Source organism: Macaca thibetana, chromosome 1 (assembly GCF_024542745.1).
Source record: "Macaca thibetana thibetana isolate TM-01 chromosome 1, ASM2454274v1, whole genome shotgun sequence".
Lineage (NCBI taxonomy): Eukaryota > Metazoa > Chordata > Mammalia > Primates > Cercopithecidae > Macaca > Macaca thibetana.
Genome location: NC_065578.1, coordinates 38,309,291 through 38,327,323, shown reverse-complemented (window position 1 = coordinate 38,327,323; position 18,033 = coordinate 38,309,291). Strand labels below are relative to the sequence as shown.

Sequence of the window (18,033 nt, the reverse complement as noted above, 5' to 3'; positions counted from 1 at the left end):
TTTTACACAATCCCTTCTAAGACCCTCCTGATGTCCCATCTGCCTCACAACTGCAGTAGGTGTTCCTCCCCTAAGCCTTATCCTTAAGGCTGACTTCAAAACTGCAGCACCATCTTATGGCCATCACAAACTATAGCAAGAAATAAGCGAAGACAGCATGGGAAAGAAACTCAGGCTACTGCAAATCATTTAATTAACAAAGAATCTGACATTACAATATGAAGTTCTCTAGGCAGGTACCAGGCCTTCACTCCTCCAGTGAACAAACCTGGAACTATGGAAACTTTAAGCTGCACTTGAATTTTATGAATGATGTACAAGCAAACCAAAATCCTGAAACTGATCAACTTAGGGGCAAGAGAGATAGCTGTTTAATATGACTACTACTGCTGTAGAGTTTCTCTGAGAATTTACTTCTGTGAGTCTTTTTTTTTTTTTAATTTCTGCATATGTCAGACCAATCAGACCTTCCTTTCCTTCCGCTCCAGAGAAAAACTGGTCTAGGAAAGGAGCAGAGATTTCAGTAAGGTGGATCTAGGTTCAACTTTCCAGCTCATAAGCTAAGTAACTTAACTAGTTTATTAGATGGTTCAGTTTCCTTACTTGTAAAATGTGCATACTACAACCTACTTAATGGGATTGTAGACAAAGTTAATGAGATAATGTCCATAAAGTACTTGGCTCAGTACTTGACCTACACTAAATTTCTTTTCTTCCAATTTATTACAGGAGCTAAAAGTTGTAAGACATCCCCAGCCCCCAGGGAGATCCTAAGATATAGATGGTCCCTGACTTAAAATGGTCCAATTTATTTTTCGACTTTCCAATGGTGAGAGAAATCCATATGCATTCAGTAGAAACTGTACTTCAAGTACTCATAGAACCATTCTGTTTTTCACTTTCAGTACAGCATTCAATAAATTACATGAGCTAGTCAACACTTTACTATGAAACAGGCTTTGTGTTACAAGATTTTGGCCAAATGCTCAATGGTAAGCTAATATAAGTGTTCACAGTACATTTAAGATAGGCTAAACTATAGTTTTCAGTATGTGTATTAGATATATTTTCAACTAAGTTAACTCTGATTACAAGAACTTTCCCCAAGACCTTTTCTCTTCTACCCTGGTCTCTTAACACAAGACCCGCTGCCTTCTAGGAAAGCACACTTTGAGGCCTATACATTCTTTATGCCTTCTCCTTTGGCATTTTCTAGATAACTCTTTACTGCCCACAGGTCTCCCACAGAGACAGCCAGAGTGAAAGACTCCAAAGCAAAAGAACTCATTCATTCCACAAACACAAGCGGTGCCTCAACTATATGCCAAGCACCAAGTGCCATGAAGTGCACAAAAATGTAAACCTCAAGTCTAGCCAGCTAAGACCTCCCTGTTTTTTGAAAATTTCAAAATGCCAGGCATACACTAGTATTTAACAAATATTTGAGGGTTGGAAAACTAGTTTTGTCAGATTCTGAGTACAAAGAATTTATAGTATCTTTTAGATGAACTATAAATCTTAACACATACCTTAAAACAAGCTTGGACAAAGCCAAAAGACGAGAAATCATATCTGGGTGTGTAACCCAAAAAAGTCAGTTGGTCTCTGTGTTTCAGTTTCCTTATCTGAGAAAGGGGCATAAGAAAACAGGCATTACAGCCTATTTATCTGGTCTACCTACTCCAAAGCTTTGAGAAGATCAAATCCATGAAATAATCCATTCACTTAATAAACATTTACTGACTGCCTATTCTATGCCAGGCAAAGAAAAGAACAAAAGAGACAAAAATCCCTGCCATTGTTAAGCTTACAATGGGCATCCAGGCAGCAAATAAACAAGTAAACATGTAATATGTCAAATAGTAGTAAGCGTTACCCAATACAATACTGTAAGTCATACAGTACCTTTGAGATCAATTCGGCAAAATATACGCAAATTGAAGGAAAGTATGTAACCTAGCAATTTCAGTCCAGTTATCAATCCCAAAACCCTCTTTGCTATATGTACAAGGATGCATATGCACAGATGTTCGCTGTGGCAATGAATGTTTTATTCACACAATTAAATAATATATTACAAATAATAGATGTGTTACACAGCTACAGGGGTCACCACTTACATTACATTAAATTAGTTAAAATGAACAAATCAGGCTGGGCACGGGGGCTCATGCCTGTAATCACAGCACTTTGGGAGACCAAGGCAGGTGGATCACCTGACGTCAGGAGTTTCAGACCAGCCTGGCCAAAATGGCAAAACCCTGTCTCTACTAAAAATACAAAAATTAGCTGGGTGTGGTGGCACATGCCTGTAATCCCAGCTACTCAGGAGGCTAAGGCAGGAGAATCACCTGAACCTGGCAGGCAGACGTTGCAGTGAGCTGAGATCATGCCACTGCACTCCAGCCTGGACAACAACAGAAAAATTTTGTCTCAAGAAAAAAAAAAAAAAAGAACAAATCAGGTCTCCCTTTATTAATACAGATAAACTTCAAAAACAAAGTTTAAGAAAAAAGGGGAAGGCCAGGCACAGTGGCTCACACCTGTAATCCCAGCACTTTGGGAGGCCAAGGCAGGTGGATCACGAGGTCAGAAGATCAAGATCCTGGCTAACACGGTGAAACCCCATCTCTACTGAAAATATAAAAAATTAGCCAGGCAAGTGGCAGGCGCCTGTAGTCCCAGCTACTTGGGAGACTGAGGCAGGAGAATGGCATGAACTCGGGAGGCGGAGCTTGCAGTGAGCTGAGATCACACCACTGCACTCCAGCCTGGGCGACAGAGTGAGACTCCGTCTCAAAAAAAAAAAAAAAGAAAAAAGAGGAAAAAAGGATATACCAAAGATACTATGTGTGTCAAATATAAAGACATACAAGCAACAGTACATATTGTTTATGAATACCTCATCTGCTGTAAATGTACAAAAGCATGTATGGGAATGATACACATCAACTTCAGGATAATATTTACCTGGGGAGCAGAGAGGGCAAGAAAGTTGAATGTATCTGAGATGTTTTATTGCTTTAAAGAGGAAGAGAGAAAAAAAAACCTGAAGCAAATACAACAAAATTAACACCTGTTAAATTCTGAAGGCAACTAGTTACACACATAAGGATCTGTTATATACTCTTCCGAGTATTTGAGATTTTCAAAACTAAAAACTCAAATTAAAATTAAAAAGAACCTCTACCATTTAGCACATTAAAAAAAAATGTGTTAAAGCATTTTAGAAACCATAAACCTCTGCATTAAGTTATTGATATTACCAGCCTCATCAGCAGTTGCAAATCTTTAATCTGGATCCAGCCTCTCCCTTCTCCTTCAACTGAATATTCCCGTGAGGTGAAAACTACCACCCATGTCTACATGTACATCATTATTCTACTTCATTAACACCAGTAACAGAGACGGACCGTAATAACAATGTTGTTGATTCCCTAACATGTAGCAGTTCTACTATTAATTTCCATTTGGCTTTACATAGCACATGTTCTTGGTGAGAACAGCCAATAGATGTTCAATTACAAAAGACTAGAAAACTACAATGACAGATAAACTAGCAAGAGACATACCATGCCAAATCTGATGCAAGACAAGGCTGGGGGTGTGGGGTGGGGGCACTCCACATAATCCTTCATCAGTCAATCAAAAGCTTTACAAGCAGAGACCCTTTCCCCACACATCGGAACACTTAGCTAATATAGGCAAAAACCAAGCCCTCAGGACGGCAAAGAAAAGGAATTCATAGTTAAAACTGAGAAAATATTCTGGGAGTAGTGCTCCCACCTACAAGAAGACAAATAAATAGGCATTTGGCTGTGCTGAAATAACAGAGAAAAGCAGGTAGCCAATATGCATGCAGAAGACAGACTAGGCCAAAGCTGCTATTACCTTTCTGTAAAATTGGTAACAGGAAAAAGAACAGTGGACTCTGTCAAAAGCCCTGGAAATTATAAAGTCAATTAATAAATATAATAAGTTGTTACTGGTAACTGCTGCCCACTGTTGAGTTCATACTGTGTCCCATCATCCTAACCCATACCTCTCTCATTCTCTAAACCTCTGTCAAGTTATTTTATGGTATGTCTGTTCCCACTCTCCTAAATAATAAAGGTTCAACTAGATAGTCCATATATAGTTCAATTTTGTATCTTCTGTAGTAGACTTTTTTTTTTTTTTTTTGAGATGGAGTCTCGTGTAGCCCAGGCTGGAGTACAGTGGCACAATCTCGGCTCACTGCAGCCTGCACCTCCCGGGTTCAAGTGATTCTCATGTTTTGCAGCCTCCTGAGCAGGTGGGACTACAGGCGTGTGCCACCATACCTGGCTAATTTTTGTATTTTTAGTAGAGATGGGGTTTCACCATGTTGGCCAGGCTGATCTTGAACTCCTGACCTCAAGTGATCTGCCCACCTAGGCCTCCCGAAGTGCTGGGATTACAGGTGTGAGCCACTGCACTCAGCCGTGTATCTTCTGTAGACCCTACCTAAGACTTTGCTCATAACTGATTCCCAGTCAATGTTTGTGGAATTCAATTAAATAATACATTTTCCTGCAAACTAAAACCACAAAGAGATACAATTTCACACTCACTGTGATGGCTATAATCTAAAACAGACAATAAATACTGGTGAGGATGTGAAGACACAGGAAACCACATACATTGCTGGTAGGAATGTAAAATGATACACCATTTTGGAAGACAATTTGGCAGTTTCTTTAAAAGTTAAACATGCTTACTGTACAATCAAGAAATCCCATTCCTAGGTATATACATGTATACACAAGAGAAATGAAAACATAAACCCACATAGATTGGTATGGTATGAATACATATCAACTTTATAATAGTGAAAAAGTGAAAACCACTCAAATGTTTATCAATTTGATAATATTGATATTATTTAAACAAAATAATATTTTATTTAATTTAATAAATAAATGACTTAATATTTAAACAAAATACATGACATATCCATACAACAGAATATTCAGCAATAAAAAAGAATGAAGTACTGGTATGTGCCACAACATGGATGAACCAAAAAATATTATGCTAAGTGAAAAAAGCCAGATACAAAAGACCATCTATCATAGGATTCCATTTATATGAAATGTCCAGAATAGGTGAATCTACTAAGATAGAAAATAAGTTAGTAGCTGCCTGAGGCTGGTGATGAAAATGGGCAATAACTGTAAATGAACAAGAAGGATCTTATTTGGATGATGAAAATGTCCCCAAACTAGATTATGGTGATGGTTGTACAACTCATAAAAATCATTAAATTGGCCGGGCGCGGTGGCTCAAGCCTGTAATCCCAGCACTTTGGGAGGCCGAGATGGGCGGATCACGAGGTCAGGAGATCGGGACCATCCTGGCGAACACGGTGAAACCCCGTCTCTACTAAAAAATACAAAAAACTAGCCAGGCGCGGTGGCGGGCGCCTGTAGTCCCAGCTACTCAGGAGGCTGAGGCAGGAGAATGGCGTGAACCCGGGAGTCGGAGCTTGCAGTGAGCTGAGATCCGGCCACTGCACTCCAGCTTGGGCAGCAGAGCGAGACTCCGTCTCAAAAAAAAAAAAAAAAATCATTAAATTACACAAGGAAAATAAGTTGATTTGATGGTATATAAGTTACACCTCAGTAAAGTTGTTTTTAATGAGAGCATTTTCCTAAAATAAACAAACAATAGAAATTATAACCAAAAAGGTGTTTTAAAACATTTAGCTAACTACTGAGAAAAGGAAGATACAGAATGGAGGGAGCAGAGATGGAAGCTAGACTTCTCTGAACACAATTTGTATTTAACTTTTTAAAATTTCCCTTTGGAACAATGTAAATGATCTACATAATGTAAGGTAAAATTGAAAGGAAAAAAGCAACCCCCCAGAACTGAAAGCAAATAAAAACAAATGAACCTTAATTGTGTATTGAATTTGTGGCTTAACAACAACAGAAAGAAATTATTTCAAGTGACTTTAAAATATAGTAATTTGTGGCTGGGCCCAGTGGCTCATGCCTATAATTCCAGCACTTTAGGAGGCTGAGGCAGGAGGATGACTTGAGCCCAGGAATTCAAGATTAGCCTGGGCAATATAGTGAGACCCCCATCTACTTTTTCAAAATAATAAATAAAATAAAATATAATTATTTGCATGTCCTTAGAAAATATACACTAAGGACAAAAAGAACTGCAATGCAATAATAAAATTCTAAGTAATCATACTGCTAACAATAACATTCACATTGTTACTTGGATTCAAATATATTACAAGTAATACATATGACTTTACAGATCTCTGTGTGTGTAGGAAAAGAGTAGGTAACAACAGTACTGTTAAGATCAAGATTTTCAGTATAAGAAAAAAAAAGATAGAAATATAAAGTCAAATAAGTTAAATAAAACCCTGCAATCCTAAATTTGAATTCGAAATATCAGCACAAATTCATGGGCTTTTTTTGTTTGTTTGTTTGGTTTCTTGTTATTGTTGTTGTTTAGAGATAATACAAGTATTGCCTAGCTCTGTTCATAGAAAAAGCCTAGAAATAATAGGCAACCGGCCGGGCATGGTGGCTCACGCCTGTAATCCAAGCACTTCGAGAAGCCAAGGCAGGTGGATCACCTGAGGTCAGGAGTTTGAGACCAGCCTGGCTAACATGGTGAAACCCCGTCTCTACCAATAATAAAAAAATTAGCTGAGCGTGGTGGCACACGCCTGTAATCCCAGCTACTTGGGAGGCTGAGGCAGGAGAATCGCTTGAACCCGGAAGGTGGAGGTTTTGGTAAGCCAAGATGGCATCATTGCACTCCAGCCTGGGCAACAAGAGCAAAACTCTGCCTCAAAAAAAAAAAAAAAAAAAAAAAAAAAAAGGAAAGAAAGAAAGAAATAATGGGCAACCTAGGAGCATTCAGACTGTGGTCAATAAATAAAGAACCAGTTCCTAGGAGAAATTGAGAATTTCAGGCCTGGGACAGAAAATATAAAAAAAGAGTCTGGAACACCTCATCACACAAGAAATAAAGGAAATTATCAAAGACCACTGTGGTCATGCCAAAGGACTCAGAGTCAACGTGAAAGCCTCTTTCCAGCCAAAGATGGAGCTATTTGATTTTATTAAGAAGAAGAGTAACTGTATTTGATTGGAACAACATTAAGTCTGTTTAAAAATCTGTGAGTCACAGTGATATTTAAAAAAATGATGGTGAACAAAGAAACTATTATTGGTCACCTTTGGAGAATCTTAGGGAACCAACTAATTATTCTGAAAACTAATAAATAGAAAGAAATAAAATTTTTAAATGCTTCAAAGAAATGTTTTTTCTGGCCGGGCGCCATGCCTGTAATTCCAGCACTTTGGGAGGCTGAGGCGGGTGGATCACCTGAGGTCGGGAGTTTAAGACTAGCCTGACCAACACGGAGAAACCCCGTCTCTACTAAAAATACAAAATTAGCCGGGTGTAGTGGCGCATGCCTGTAATCCCAGCTACTCGGAAGACTGAGGCAGGAGAATCGCTTGAACCCAGGAAGCGGAGGTTGCAGTGAATGGAGACTGTGCCATTGCACTACAGCCTGGGCAACAAGAGCAAAACAAAATGTTTTTTTCTATTTAAATATTTGTTATGGCCTGGTGCAGTGGCTCACGCCTGTAATCCTAGCACTTTGGGAGACCAAGGCAGGTGGATCACCAGAGGTCAGGAGTTCGAGACCAGCCTGGCCAACATGGTGAAACTCCATCTCTACTAAAAACGCATAAATTAGCTGGGCGTGTTGGCAGGTGCCTGTAATCCCAGCTACTTGGGAGGCTGAGGCAGGAGAATCACTTGAACCTGGGCGGTGGAGGTTGCAGCGAGCCAAGAACACATCATTGTACTCCAGCCTGGGCAAGAAGAGTGAAACTCCGTCAAAAAAAAAAAAAGAAGAAGAAATTAATTTAGTTGTAGTAGTTGGGGTGAATAGAGACAGTGAATAAATTCTCCTTACCTCACATCTATGAGACTAACATTGGGCACTCACAGTGAGGGCAGGTTTGTGGCCAAAAAACAAACACATTTCTCTAAAAGCTCCTCTGTTCAGAAGAGTTCCAAAGGGATAACTGTAGTCCTCCATGAAAGCTCAACAAAGTTTCCCATTCTGCCAAGGCACACCTGCCAAGTTCATGTTCCTGGTTATCCCCATGCCCAAAGCTTGCCTGAGGATACTCTGTGGTTCCACAAAAATACATGTTACCACCACACAATCCTAGCCCTATCCATGCTGGTGACTGCCAGCATTGGTTCCAAACTAGAGCTTCAGGAAACAAGCTAAGCACTCAGCTTTTTCTCTCAGGAATTCAGGGACACCTGTTGTTCTATCTTTAACCAGCAGGTAGCGCCAACTCCCCAGCTAGGATGTCACCTTGGCCTCATCCCTGGAGTCAGACCCTGCCTTCTCTTCCCACTAGCTGAAGAAATGCTCCCTCTAATCCATCAGCCTCATGTGCAGCAACTGGGTATCAGAGAGCTATCTGAGAAATAGCTTTGTTTGGTTGACCTAAAAGGGATGTAAAAGAACAGCCTTTTTATAAAAATAGGGCTGTACTTTTCCAAGAGTAATTCAGATCTAAAAAGGATTTGCCTTCTTAGGAAGAGGAAGGCCATGTGACCATGTGAACATTCAAGATGCTCTTGGGTGTGATGGCCGCTGCAAGGTTGTGCTTGCCAGCACATATACAAACCCAGATACTAAAGTATTATAATTAACAGGGCTTGTTTAAAGGTTATGAGATGAGGAAAAGTCTGCGTTAGAGCAGGATTATGAACCTTCACTTCACCCTTCTAAAGCATCAACACCAACAGCTTTTCTCAACCCTCATATTCTGAGTCCTTCAAGAGCCTCATTTTGATTCAGCTGAGCAAAAACAGACCTCTAATAATCAGACTGCTGAGGACAGGGCTAAACCACAAATGGGTAAAAAAAAAATCCCTCCATCTCATTAAGCAAATAATTAGGAAGTTCTGGGTTTACGATACAACAGCTTGTCTCCAGACCAATCTTAATTTTCCTTTCCAACTCCCATCCACCTTTGTTCACTGCCATATAGAGAGAAGGAAGGCTCAATGCTGTCTGTGCAAGGCAGTGCAACTTTCTAGGCCATGTCCAAATCAAGCAGCAGGAATCCCAAACTTCACATACCCTACCTGGAAATGCAAAATAATGGTCCAGATTAGACCTAGGGTCAACTTGGGGTTGCCATCTGTGATGTCATCATTGCGAATATTCACTAGTTTCACCTGAAAAAGAAACAAAAGCAAGACTCAGAGAGGACTTTTTGTTTTGATTAAATTTTTGCATCATTTCATTATTAATTTATAGTTAAACTGATTTCTTTCTTGGTGTATAGTTCTATGAGTTTTAACACATGTATAGATTCATGCAACAACCACCACAAAACACTTTCATCACCCCAAAAAGGTCCCTTGTGCTGGCCCCCTCCTTGTAGTTAAACCCAACTCTCACCCCTAATTCCTGACAACCACTGATCTGATCCTGATCCCTTGTTTTGCTTTTTCCAGAGTGCGGCATGCAACATTTTGAAACAGACTTTTTATTTCTCTCAGCATAATGCCCTTGAGATCCCTATCCAAGTTGTTGCATGAATCAACAGTTTGCTCCTTTTGATCGCTGAGTAGTATTCCATTATAGAGATATGCTACTCTTTGTTCACCCATTCATCCATTGAAGGGTATGTGAACTATTTCTAGTTTTTGGCAATTATGAATATTCATGTGCAGGTTTTTGTGTGAGCATAGTAATTTCTTTAGGGTATATTCCTAGGAGTGGGATTGCTGGGTTATATGATATATGATTAGCTTTATAAGAAGTCATCAGCGTGGCTATGCCATTTTGCATTCTCACCAGAAAAGCAACCTCACAAGCACAAGGTATTGTGGGTCACTTTTTTATTGCCATCAGGTCCAAGATTTCTCTTTCTTTTTTGCCTTTTTTTTTTTAAAGGTTCTGAGAGAGAAAGACAGAAAAGAGAGATGCCTCTCTTCTCTCACCAGTCTTTGGCCTGCTCTCACCTCCATTATCCCATCTTTGTCACAGATATCCATACTGCCATGCCTCCCGCAGCACCTGCTTTACTCCTAAAATCTCATCCCCGCAACACAATGTGCCCTGACACACCCTCTCCCCAGGCTGACTTACTGCCCCAGTGTGCTGGGAACTGAGGAATTTCCTGGGATGTGGAACTTTAAAACTGGGAGTGTCCTGGGCAAACCACCCTACTTCTACTTCACCTCTGTTAGCCTCCTCTATCATACCCTCAGAGTCCTGCGACACAGTCTCCTTCAGCTGTCCTCCCTTTATCTCTTCTATTGAACTGAAACTTGTGTGTCTCAAAAGGACCCTAGTGACCTTATCAAATGGAAGCCTCATTTCTCCCTTACAATGACATTCCTCTGGGCAAGTTCTTTCCCTTTTCTGTATCTTGGTCTCCTCTTCTATAAGGTGGGAGTGGGATGGAAGTGGGAAAACCTGTCCCCTCCCCAAGAATTCAGTTTTCCTAGTCACCAACAGTTGACAGTTGGTGGGTTACCAGTACCAGCCAAGTCCACATTCCTCAGTCCTACCTCTGTCAGCTTTCCCCTTTCATTGTGAAGTCTACAAACTTTGGCCAAACCACCTTCTAATCTCTGCTAACCTTTTTCTCAATGACCTCAGTACCTAGCACCTATTCTCTTTTCCTGCCTCATCATCTACCACCTTTCCTGGAAATTTAGCATTTATACTGATGTCCCAAATGTTACCCTATCTGCACAAATTGCCTGCCTTTTGAATTCTGATGACTTTTATTTTTCCCTACCTTGGCCATCTGCACAGCTACATCTTGGACTTTCCCATTACCAAGAACTGCTCTAGTAATCTCCCTGCCCTTCTTTGAATCCAATGTTCTTACTTGGCCACGTTTTCATTCTATCATAGTAACCAAAGTCACTTTTTGTCCTGATTTAGACTTCCAGCTAATCAATTCTTCTCATAAACTCTGCCCAGTAAGGCCCCCACCCTTTTCCTCTAGCTCCACACACAGGCATTTCAATGCTGCTTTCTCCCAGTACCCTAAACATTTCAGCAACCTCCACTTCTCCTACCACTTTTCATTTATCAATTTATTTCAGCAAATATTTATTAAGTGCCAATTGAGGACCATTCATTATGATAGATGAAGGTAAAATGTTAAGATCTTATTCCCCGTCCTCACAGAGCCTACAATGCATTGGAGCAAACAGAGAAACAACAAGAAAGTAAGAAATGTTATATCAGAAGTAAATTGCTATGAGAGCAAACAGAGAATTTTCTAAGTTAATGAGAATTACTGATAAGAGTGACAAAAATGAACTGACTCCAAAAATATGCATACCATTTAATGTCATGTTGACCCTGTTATTGCTTGGCAACCCTAGATATCCCAAATATTTTCCATACGGCTCACTCTAAGCAGATGAACTCTTTGACTCCCTCATCCACCCTCTTTCTACCACAAACCGTCTCTGTATCTTCACCCCTCCCTCTGTCATTCTCCTTGTCTCTCAGAAGAAGAAGAGATGTTTTTCTTTTCTTTTTCAAAGATGGCCACACCAGTTGTGCTCTGCTTCTCATCCATCAATCCCTGGATTTGGTTCCCTCAGTTAGGAAGCAAAGGAGGAAGGGTGCTGTGTAGGAAGCAGCATGGATAGTGGAAGGTGCACTAAACTGCATGTCAGAAGGCCTGAGTTAAAGTCCCAGCTTTGCTCTGACTTGTGATTTGAGGCAGGTCATTTACCTGTCCGGGTCTCAGTCTCTTTATCTATAAGAAGAAACTGGACTAGTATAATGTTAAGGTATCTTCTCGGTGAAACGTTCTGTGACTACTAATACTCCTCCTCATGCTCATTTTCAATCTTACTCTCTTCATTGGCTCCTCTTCCTATGTCTAAAAATGGGTTGTTGTCTTCCTCATCTAGGGAAGGAAAAACTTATTTCTCCCTTCATATATCTAGGTCTACTATACTCTAAATATCTTTCTCCTGTATTAAACTGCTCACTTAAGTTATCAATGCTTAACAACTTAGACTTTTTCTCAGATCTGATGTGGCATTCAACAATCCACACCACCCCCTTATCTCATTTTCACCGTGATATACCAATTTGGTCCTCTCTCTTCCTGGATGCTACACCTCTTTTCCATCTCTTTTCTAGTTTATTTTTCATCTTCATTTTGACCCCCACCTAAAGTGGGTCCACAAAATTCCATCTTTATCATCATGTTCTTCTCTGTGAACATTCTTCCTCTCAAGGAGGTCACAAATTCTGTGTAAGGAGTACTGAATGATTTCTCTAACCAGAATACAATTGCTCGCTAGCAAGTTAAGACTCAGAACTGGGTCAATCAGATTTAGCATTTACTGAGAGCTTACAAGGGGCACTAAAAACATCTCTAAATAGGGCCCCAATGCCAACACAGCCTGGAAGAATGGGTAAGGCAAGTGATGGTCTTACCTGTCGCTGCTTTAGGAAGTCCAGGGCAATCTGCACATTCTGCAGCCTATGAAAACGCATCCTGCCCTTCTCCCGGGGCTGCAAACAAACAAACAAAAGGGATGTTAATTCTGGCTACACAATTTAACCATACAGACCCTTTCTCTTTTATTTCAAGGACTAAAGGACCACACAAGAATTCCTCACAGTAGAAGCCAGGCGTGGGAGCATTACATAAAGCACCCCCTAAGACCAGGCCCGTACGTGTTTCGACCAGGCTCTCTGAGGTCCCCAACATGCCTTGTGTACCACTACGCATCTCACAAACACAGAATACTGTTTGACCACTAATGCTTAATCAATGCCACAGCTTCTGTTCAGGTTCATCTGCAGTCACATGTGGCAGAACTCGATTCTGGATGTGAGGTTAATGGGAACAGACTTTGGCTCTATGGCTCCTAAAATCACAGTTAAATGCTATCGTAGAGAAAGGGTGGAAAGTCCTAATTACATATTGCACAGTAGTAGATGGACTCAGCCTTATTACAAACATGGCAAAAGGAGCTCAAGATAGCCAATTTTTGGCCAAGTGCAGTGGCTCACACCTATAATCCCAACACTTTGGGAGGCTGAGGCAAGAGGACTGCTTGAGCCCAGGAGTTCGAGACAAGCCTGGCCAACGTGGTGAAACCCCATCTCTTCATTGGCTCCTCAAAAATTAGCCAGGCATGGTGGCACATGCCTGTAATCCCAGCTACCTGGGAGGCTGAAGCACAAGAATCGCTTAAACCCAGGAGGTCGAAGTTGCAGTGAGCCAAGATCATGTACTGTACTCCAGCCTGGGAGATGGAGTGAGACTCTACCTCAAAAAAAAAAAAAAAAAAACCAGATAGCTGATTTTTAACCATAGGAAATGAGAAGTTACATATGCTCAAGAAACAAGTGAAAAAATCCAAAATGGGAGGCAAAAATTAGGAAGTAACCAGTTCCCCAGGAACATAGCTGTCACTGAAGGGCACCCTTTACCTCAGCATGAAATACCCAGAGCAAACAAAACTTTGATAGTGTAGGGCTGTCAACATAATTACTCCTGAGAAAGTTATGCCAGTCACTCAATCCCAGATGTCATACAACCCATTGGAGAGAAGCCCATCTCTATCCAGTGTCTCTGGTACCCTGTCCAAGGCTCAACTATTACCAGTCAGAAAGTGAATGCAGTCTCTTTGCCTACTAAGTATCGCAGAAAGGGGTATCTACCCCTAGAACATTTTCTTCTGCTTACTTTCTAATGTTGCTTTTATTTTACTAAAATTTGGACTGAAATATCACTCTCACTATGTTATATCCACTTTTTTGTAAGTGTCAAATTGGCACTAATTAAAGGCTGATAAAATATAAGGTAGCTCTGTTGCGGGTGTCTACACAGAGAAAAACATTGCTCCAAATTAAAATGGGCAAAAAGTAGCCTAAACACGGAGAGATGAAGATGGAAGCATCTCCTGGGCACTCTCCACCACTTCTAAGCAACACTTCTCCAACAGGAGAATCTGTACACAGAGATGTCAAGGCCTCTCTGGGCACAGGATAACTTCTTCAGTCAAAGGTTTAAGAAAAATCTTTTTAGTAAGAACCTTTTCTCAGTCATTTCAGCTAAACTAATTGTGAATATGGCTAGAAGATGATAGTGCCTATAAAATGGAAGATTCTAAGGCAATGAGAAGGGAGACAAAAGGTATTTTAAAAATGATTTTAAGAGGACAGAGAATGAGGATATTGCCTAATTCTTGTTTCTGGAAAAAGATTTTGGCCTATAATTTAGGGCCTGCAGGCAGAATGTACTCCTCTTATACCCTAATCTTTACTCATATGTACCCCTCACCAAAAATAAATACCCTAAGAACATGCAAGTTAAATCTCTGTCCTCTATAGCAACTAGATATTATTGAGCAAAGCCAGAGTATCTCCATGCAGTGAGTTTGCAAACAGGCTGTTTTGAAAACAAATGACAGGGTGTATGATGAGAACCCAGAGGCCAGAGAGGTGGAGAGTACCAGTTAGTCTGGACTGTGGAGCTGTGAGCAATTAATTGTCATGCTGTCAACTAAATTTTCCACAATTCTGCAATCTGGACTCAGAAAACACAGCAAGGCCACCAGAAACCTATGGATCTCCAGGTCAGAAGGGAACTTGACACCTCCAAAAACCATTATTCTTTTTGTGCCAACCCTTCTCAGCTAAGAAAAACAATTCCCAGTCCACAAGCATCTAACAGTGACAAAAGGCACAATTAGTTTTAACTACTTTCTTTGGGACCCAAATTCCCAGGTGAAATGAGAAGGTGGCAAATGGTAAAACTGAACTACTTGGAGACCTTGAGAACCTCAGACTCTCTGATGGCCCTGCAGTGCCAGCTGGGATGCTGGCATCCCCAGGTGGACCTACTACATCATCATCATCTTCCTCCTCCTGCTCCTCGTTGTTTGTATGGCGCCAGGAGGGCATGCTCACCAGACGGAGGGTCTTCAGCCCTGCTGGCTCCTTTGGCCACCAACCAAGGCAAAGACACAACAGAGGAACAAGAAATTCACAACAAAAAGATGGAAAGGAAATGAATGCAACATTTTAAAAAAAAGGAAAAACAAATATGAAAATACCCTCCCACCTCTGAAAAAGACATAAAACTAAATCAAAATCAGAGCAGATGGTTACACTGAACACTTCTTATGATGAAACACATCTTCAATTCTCCTTGGCCTCCTACCCTCTCTGCTTTCCTAAGTCAACTATGGGAAAAAACATGGTGAGAATAACTGTCAGAGAGATATCTGGATGGTTTTTTGGTGAAGAGATGATATCCTATCAGTATCTCCACAAACACCTAAAGGTTTTCAAAGGTTACGAAAAGTAATTAGATTGAAGTAGTTTCAACTTATTACATAAGCAATACAACCAAAAGAGATCACTTTTCAATAGCAAATCATTACAAATTCATTAAATGTACCAGACACATTGCCCAAAATATAACTTTGTGAGTGGTGAAGAATAAAGTCCAGCACAATGAAAGTAAAATTCTGATTACTTATTAGATTTATAAATGTGAGCCAGAGAGCAAGAACTAGAAATTAAATGTGCCGGCTATGCTAATAAAAGCTTCTATCAATTTTAGGCCATTAAAAAATATATAATTAATTCTACTGCAAGGCAAAAAAAAAGATACAAAACCAAAACAAAGGGCCCAGGGGAAGCCAAGCCCCAGTCCTAGAAGGAGCTGAATATCACTTAAGCAGTAAAATCAAATGTGCCAAATTCTGTTACTTAAACACAACCAACAATGACTAAGAAAGGCAGGGAGTGGGCTGCTCTTCACAGACTACTTGAGCTATACATCTCTTCAGTTCTCTATTTCTCCACAGATATTTCCAGTATTCAACCCTGGACTTTTCTAAATGAAAATTATGTTGTCTATGGCATGAGAGAAAGAATATGAACCACATGGAATCACCTGCTCCCATTAGGCTCAAATATAGAAAACAGTAGGCCTACAAGTGGGTGATTTCCATCCCTGAAAGCAAGTAGAAGAACTATCATTTGGCAAGACAAGAAGCTCAGACAGGATTTGCCCTCAGATATGTAGGTGTTTCCCATAATCAATGTTAAAACATTTTGGGAAGAAGCAGGCATATTAATTATTCAAGGAGCCCAGATGTTCTATATCCAGGGCTACACTGAGACAACAACTTTGGCAGCTCTCCAAATCTGTGAGACTCAATGAATCACAGAAGGGAGAAAGTGAGATGATTTGGGAAAAAAATAACTTCAAACACCTGGGCTTTTAAATGTAAACTTCATGTCTTTAGCTAAATTTTATGAATACATAAAATTTTAAAAATTCATAATAGATTGGAAAATGAGAGGCGTCTCTACAGACTAGAGCTCTAGGAAGAAAAATACACCTAATTTAAAAAAACCTTTAAACATGAATCTACTGTTTCTGAAATATTAGTATCTAGAAAATAAAGAAAAAGTAATGCAAAAACATGCAGATATAAAAAGGAATATAACTAATTCCTCACTTCATCAAGAAATAAGAACATATAATACATCAATTTAAATTATATAATTTGTAAATTCTGAATTAGAAATAAAGTCCACTAACATTTCCTTCTACTTCTTCCTCCCACCTAATAGATGAAGCAGTGATGGCTGCTGCCCTCGCACTCAACGAGATGGACAAATATGTCATTTGTGGGGCCACAATTGTGAGGCCATTCATTAGGAGAAGCTCACCAGTTTGATGCCTGAGAGGACCTCCAACAGAGAGATCAGGTTATGGCCATCCCGCAGATCTTCATAAAGATCATTGATGTGCTTGCGGACCTGTGAATGAGAGTGAAACAGACAGATTTTTATTTGATATTGAATTATTATACTATCCACATAAAAATCTCTGGTTCTAGGTAAACACAAATTAAAGAATTTAAAAGTGGAAGAACAATTAAATAATAAAATTCAGAAAGCTTCAGATTGGAGTAAAATACACGTGAAATGATAATACTTTACCAGAAACGTGTGTGTTTTTTAAATTGATTCCAGATCTATTACACACTCTAACCAACATGCAACAATGTCCTAGAAAGTTTGGACAAGAAGATGGGGAGTCTTAATTATCCTGAGACACCTCAGGAATTACTATTAGCCAAAATGTAATAGCATGGCAAATGATGGGTAGATGAGTCCAGCCAGAGGCAGAAAAGCCCTCCAGAGTGCTGCAAAAGAAACTAAATGCTAGGTACCCATTGTTTCCTGGGGTGTACTTCTAATTTAATCCTACTCTTACCAAATATTTCTAATAGTGAATTTGAGAATAATTTTCTTTGTGGGAAATTTGAATTAACTTTAAAATTGAAACTATGGAAAAACAGATCTCACTTTGGGAGAAAGTATGGTTAATACCAAACACAGTACTAAATGTTTAATATGTTATCCATCTCTCACATCTCTAAGGTAAGTATTATTATCATTTCTATTTTACACGTGAGGAAATAAGGCACAAAGAGGTTAAGTAACTTGCCTGAGGTCACCAAGTGGAAAAACTGGCCTCAGTTTGGTCTGATTTTAGTCTTTGCCATTAACTACTATGCTTTATAATCAGCTATCATCTCATTTTATTTATTTAATCCAAACAACTACCTTGTGAAGTAAAAGAAACGAAGGAAGCTAAGGTTCTGAGATGTTATGGTCCCTTAGCTATAAGTTAAGTGGCAATCGGATTTCTGATTCAGTCCCAGTCTAGTGACAACTTCATTAAGTGATACTCATTGCCAGGTGCAGTGGCTTGTGCCTGCAATCCCAGTACGTTAGGAGGCCAAGGCAGAAGGATCCCTCGACCCTAGGAGTTTGAGACGAGCCTAGCAGTTCAAGATCAGCCTGGGCAACGTGGGGAGACCGCTTCTCTACAAAAAAAAAAAGGCCAGGCATGGTGGTTTACGCCTATGGTCCCAGCTACTCAGGAAGCTGAGGTGGGAGGATCACTT

At 40.0% G+C, this 18,033-nt stretch overlaps 2 protein-coding genes across 11 annotated transcripts in view; one reads left to right on the top strand and one right to left on the bottom strand.

Annotated features, from left to right (window-relative positions):
* Positions 1–18,033, top strand: part of MYCBP (MYC binding protein) — a 657,065-nt gene that overhangs the window by 233,940 nt on the left and 405,092 nt on the right. The gene's annotated exons all lie outside the window — the stretch shown is intronic.
* Positions 1–18,033, bottom strand: part of MACF1 (microtubule actin crosslinking factor 1) — a 387,658-nt gene that overhangs the window by 222,563 nt on the left and 147,062 nt on the right. For 5 of the 10 annotated variants that reach the window (XM_050797094.1, XM_050797098.1, XM_050797077.1 and 2 more), the window contains exons 3-6: positions 16,787–16,876; positions 14,942–15,037; positions 12,521–12,598; positions 9,178–9,270 (exon numbers count right to left, since the gene is read on the bottom strand). In XM_050797094.1, coding sequence (XP_050653051.1) covers positions 9,178–9,270; positions 12,521–12,598; positions 14,942–15,037; positions 16,787–16,876 — 357 coding nt within the window. The remainder of the gene's footprint in view (positions 1–9,177; positions 9,271–12,520; positions 12,599–14,941; positions 15,038–16,786; positions 16,877–18,033) is intronic. The other 5 variants (XM_050797116.1, XM_050797106.1, XM_050797167.1 and 2 more) reach the window with 1 other exon arrangement.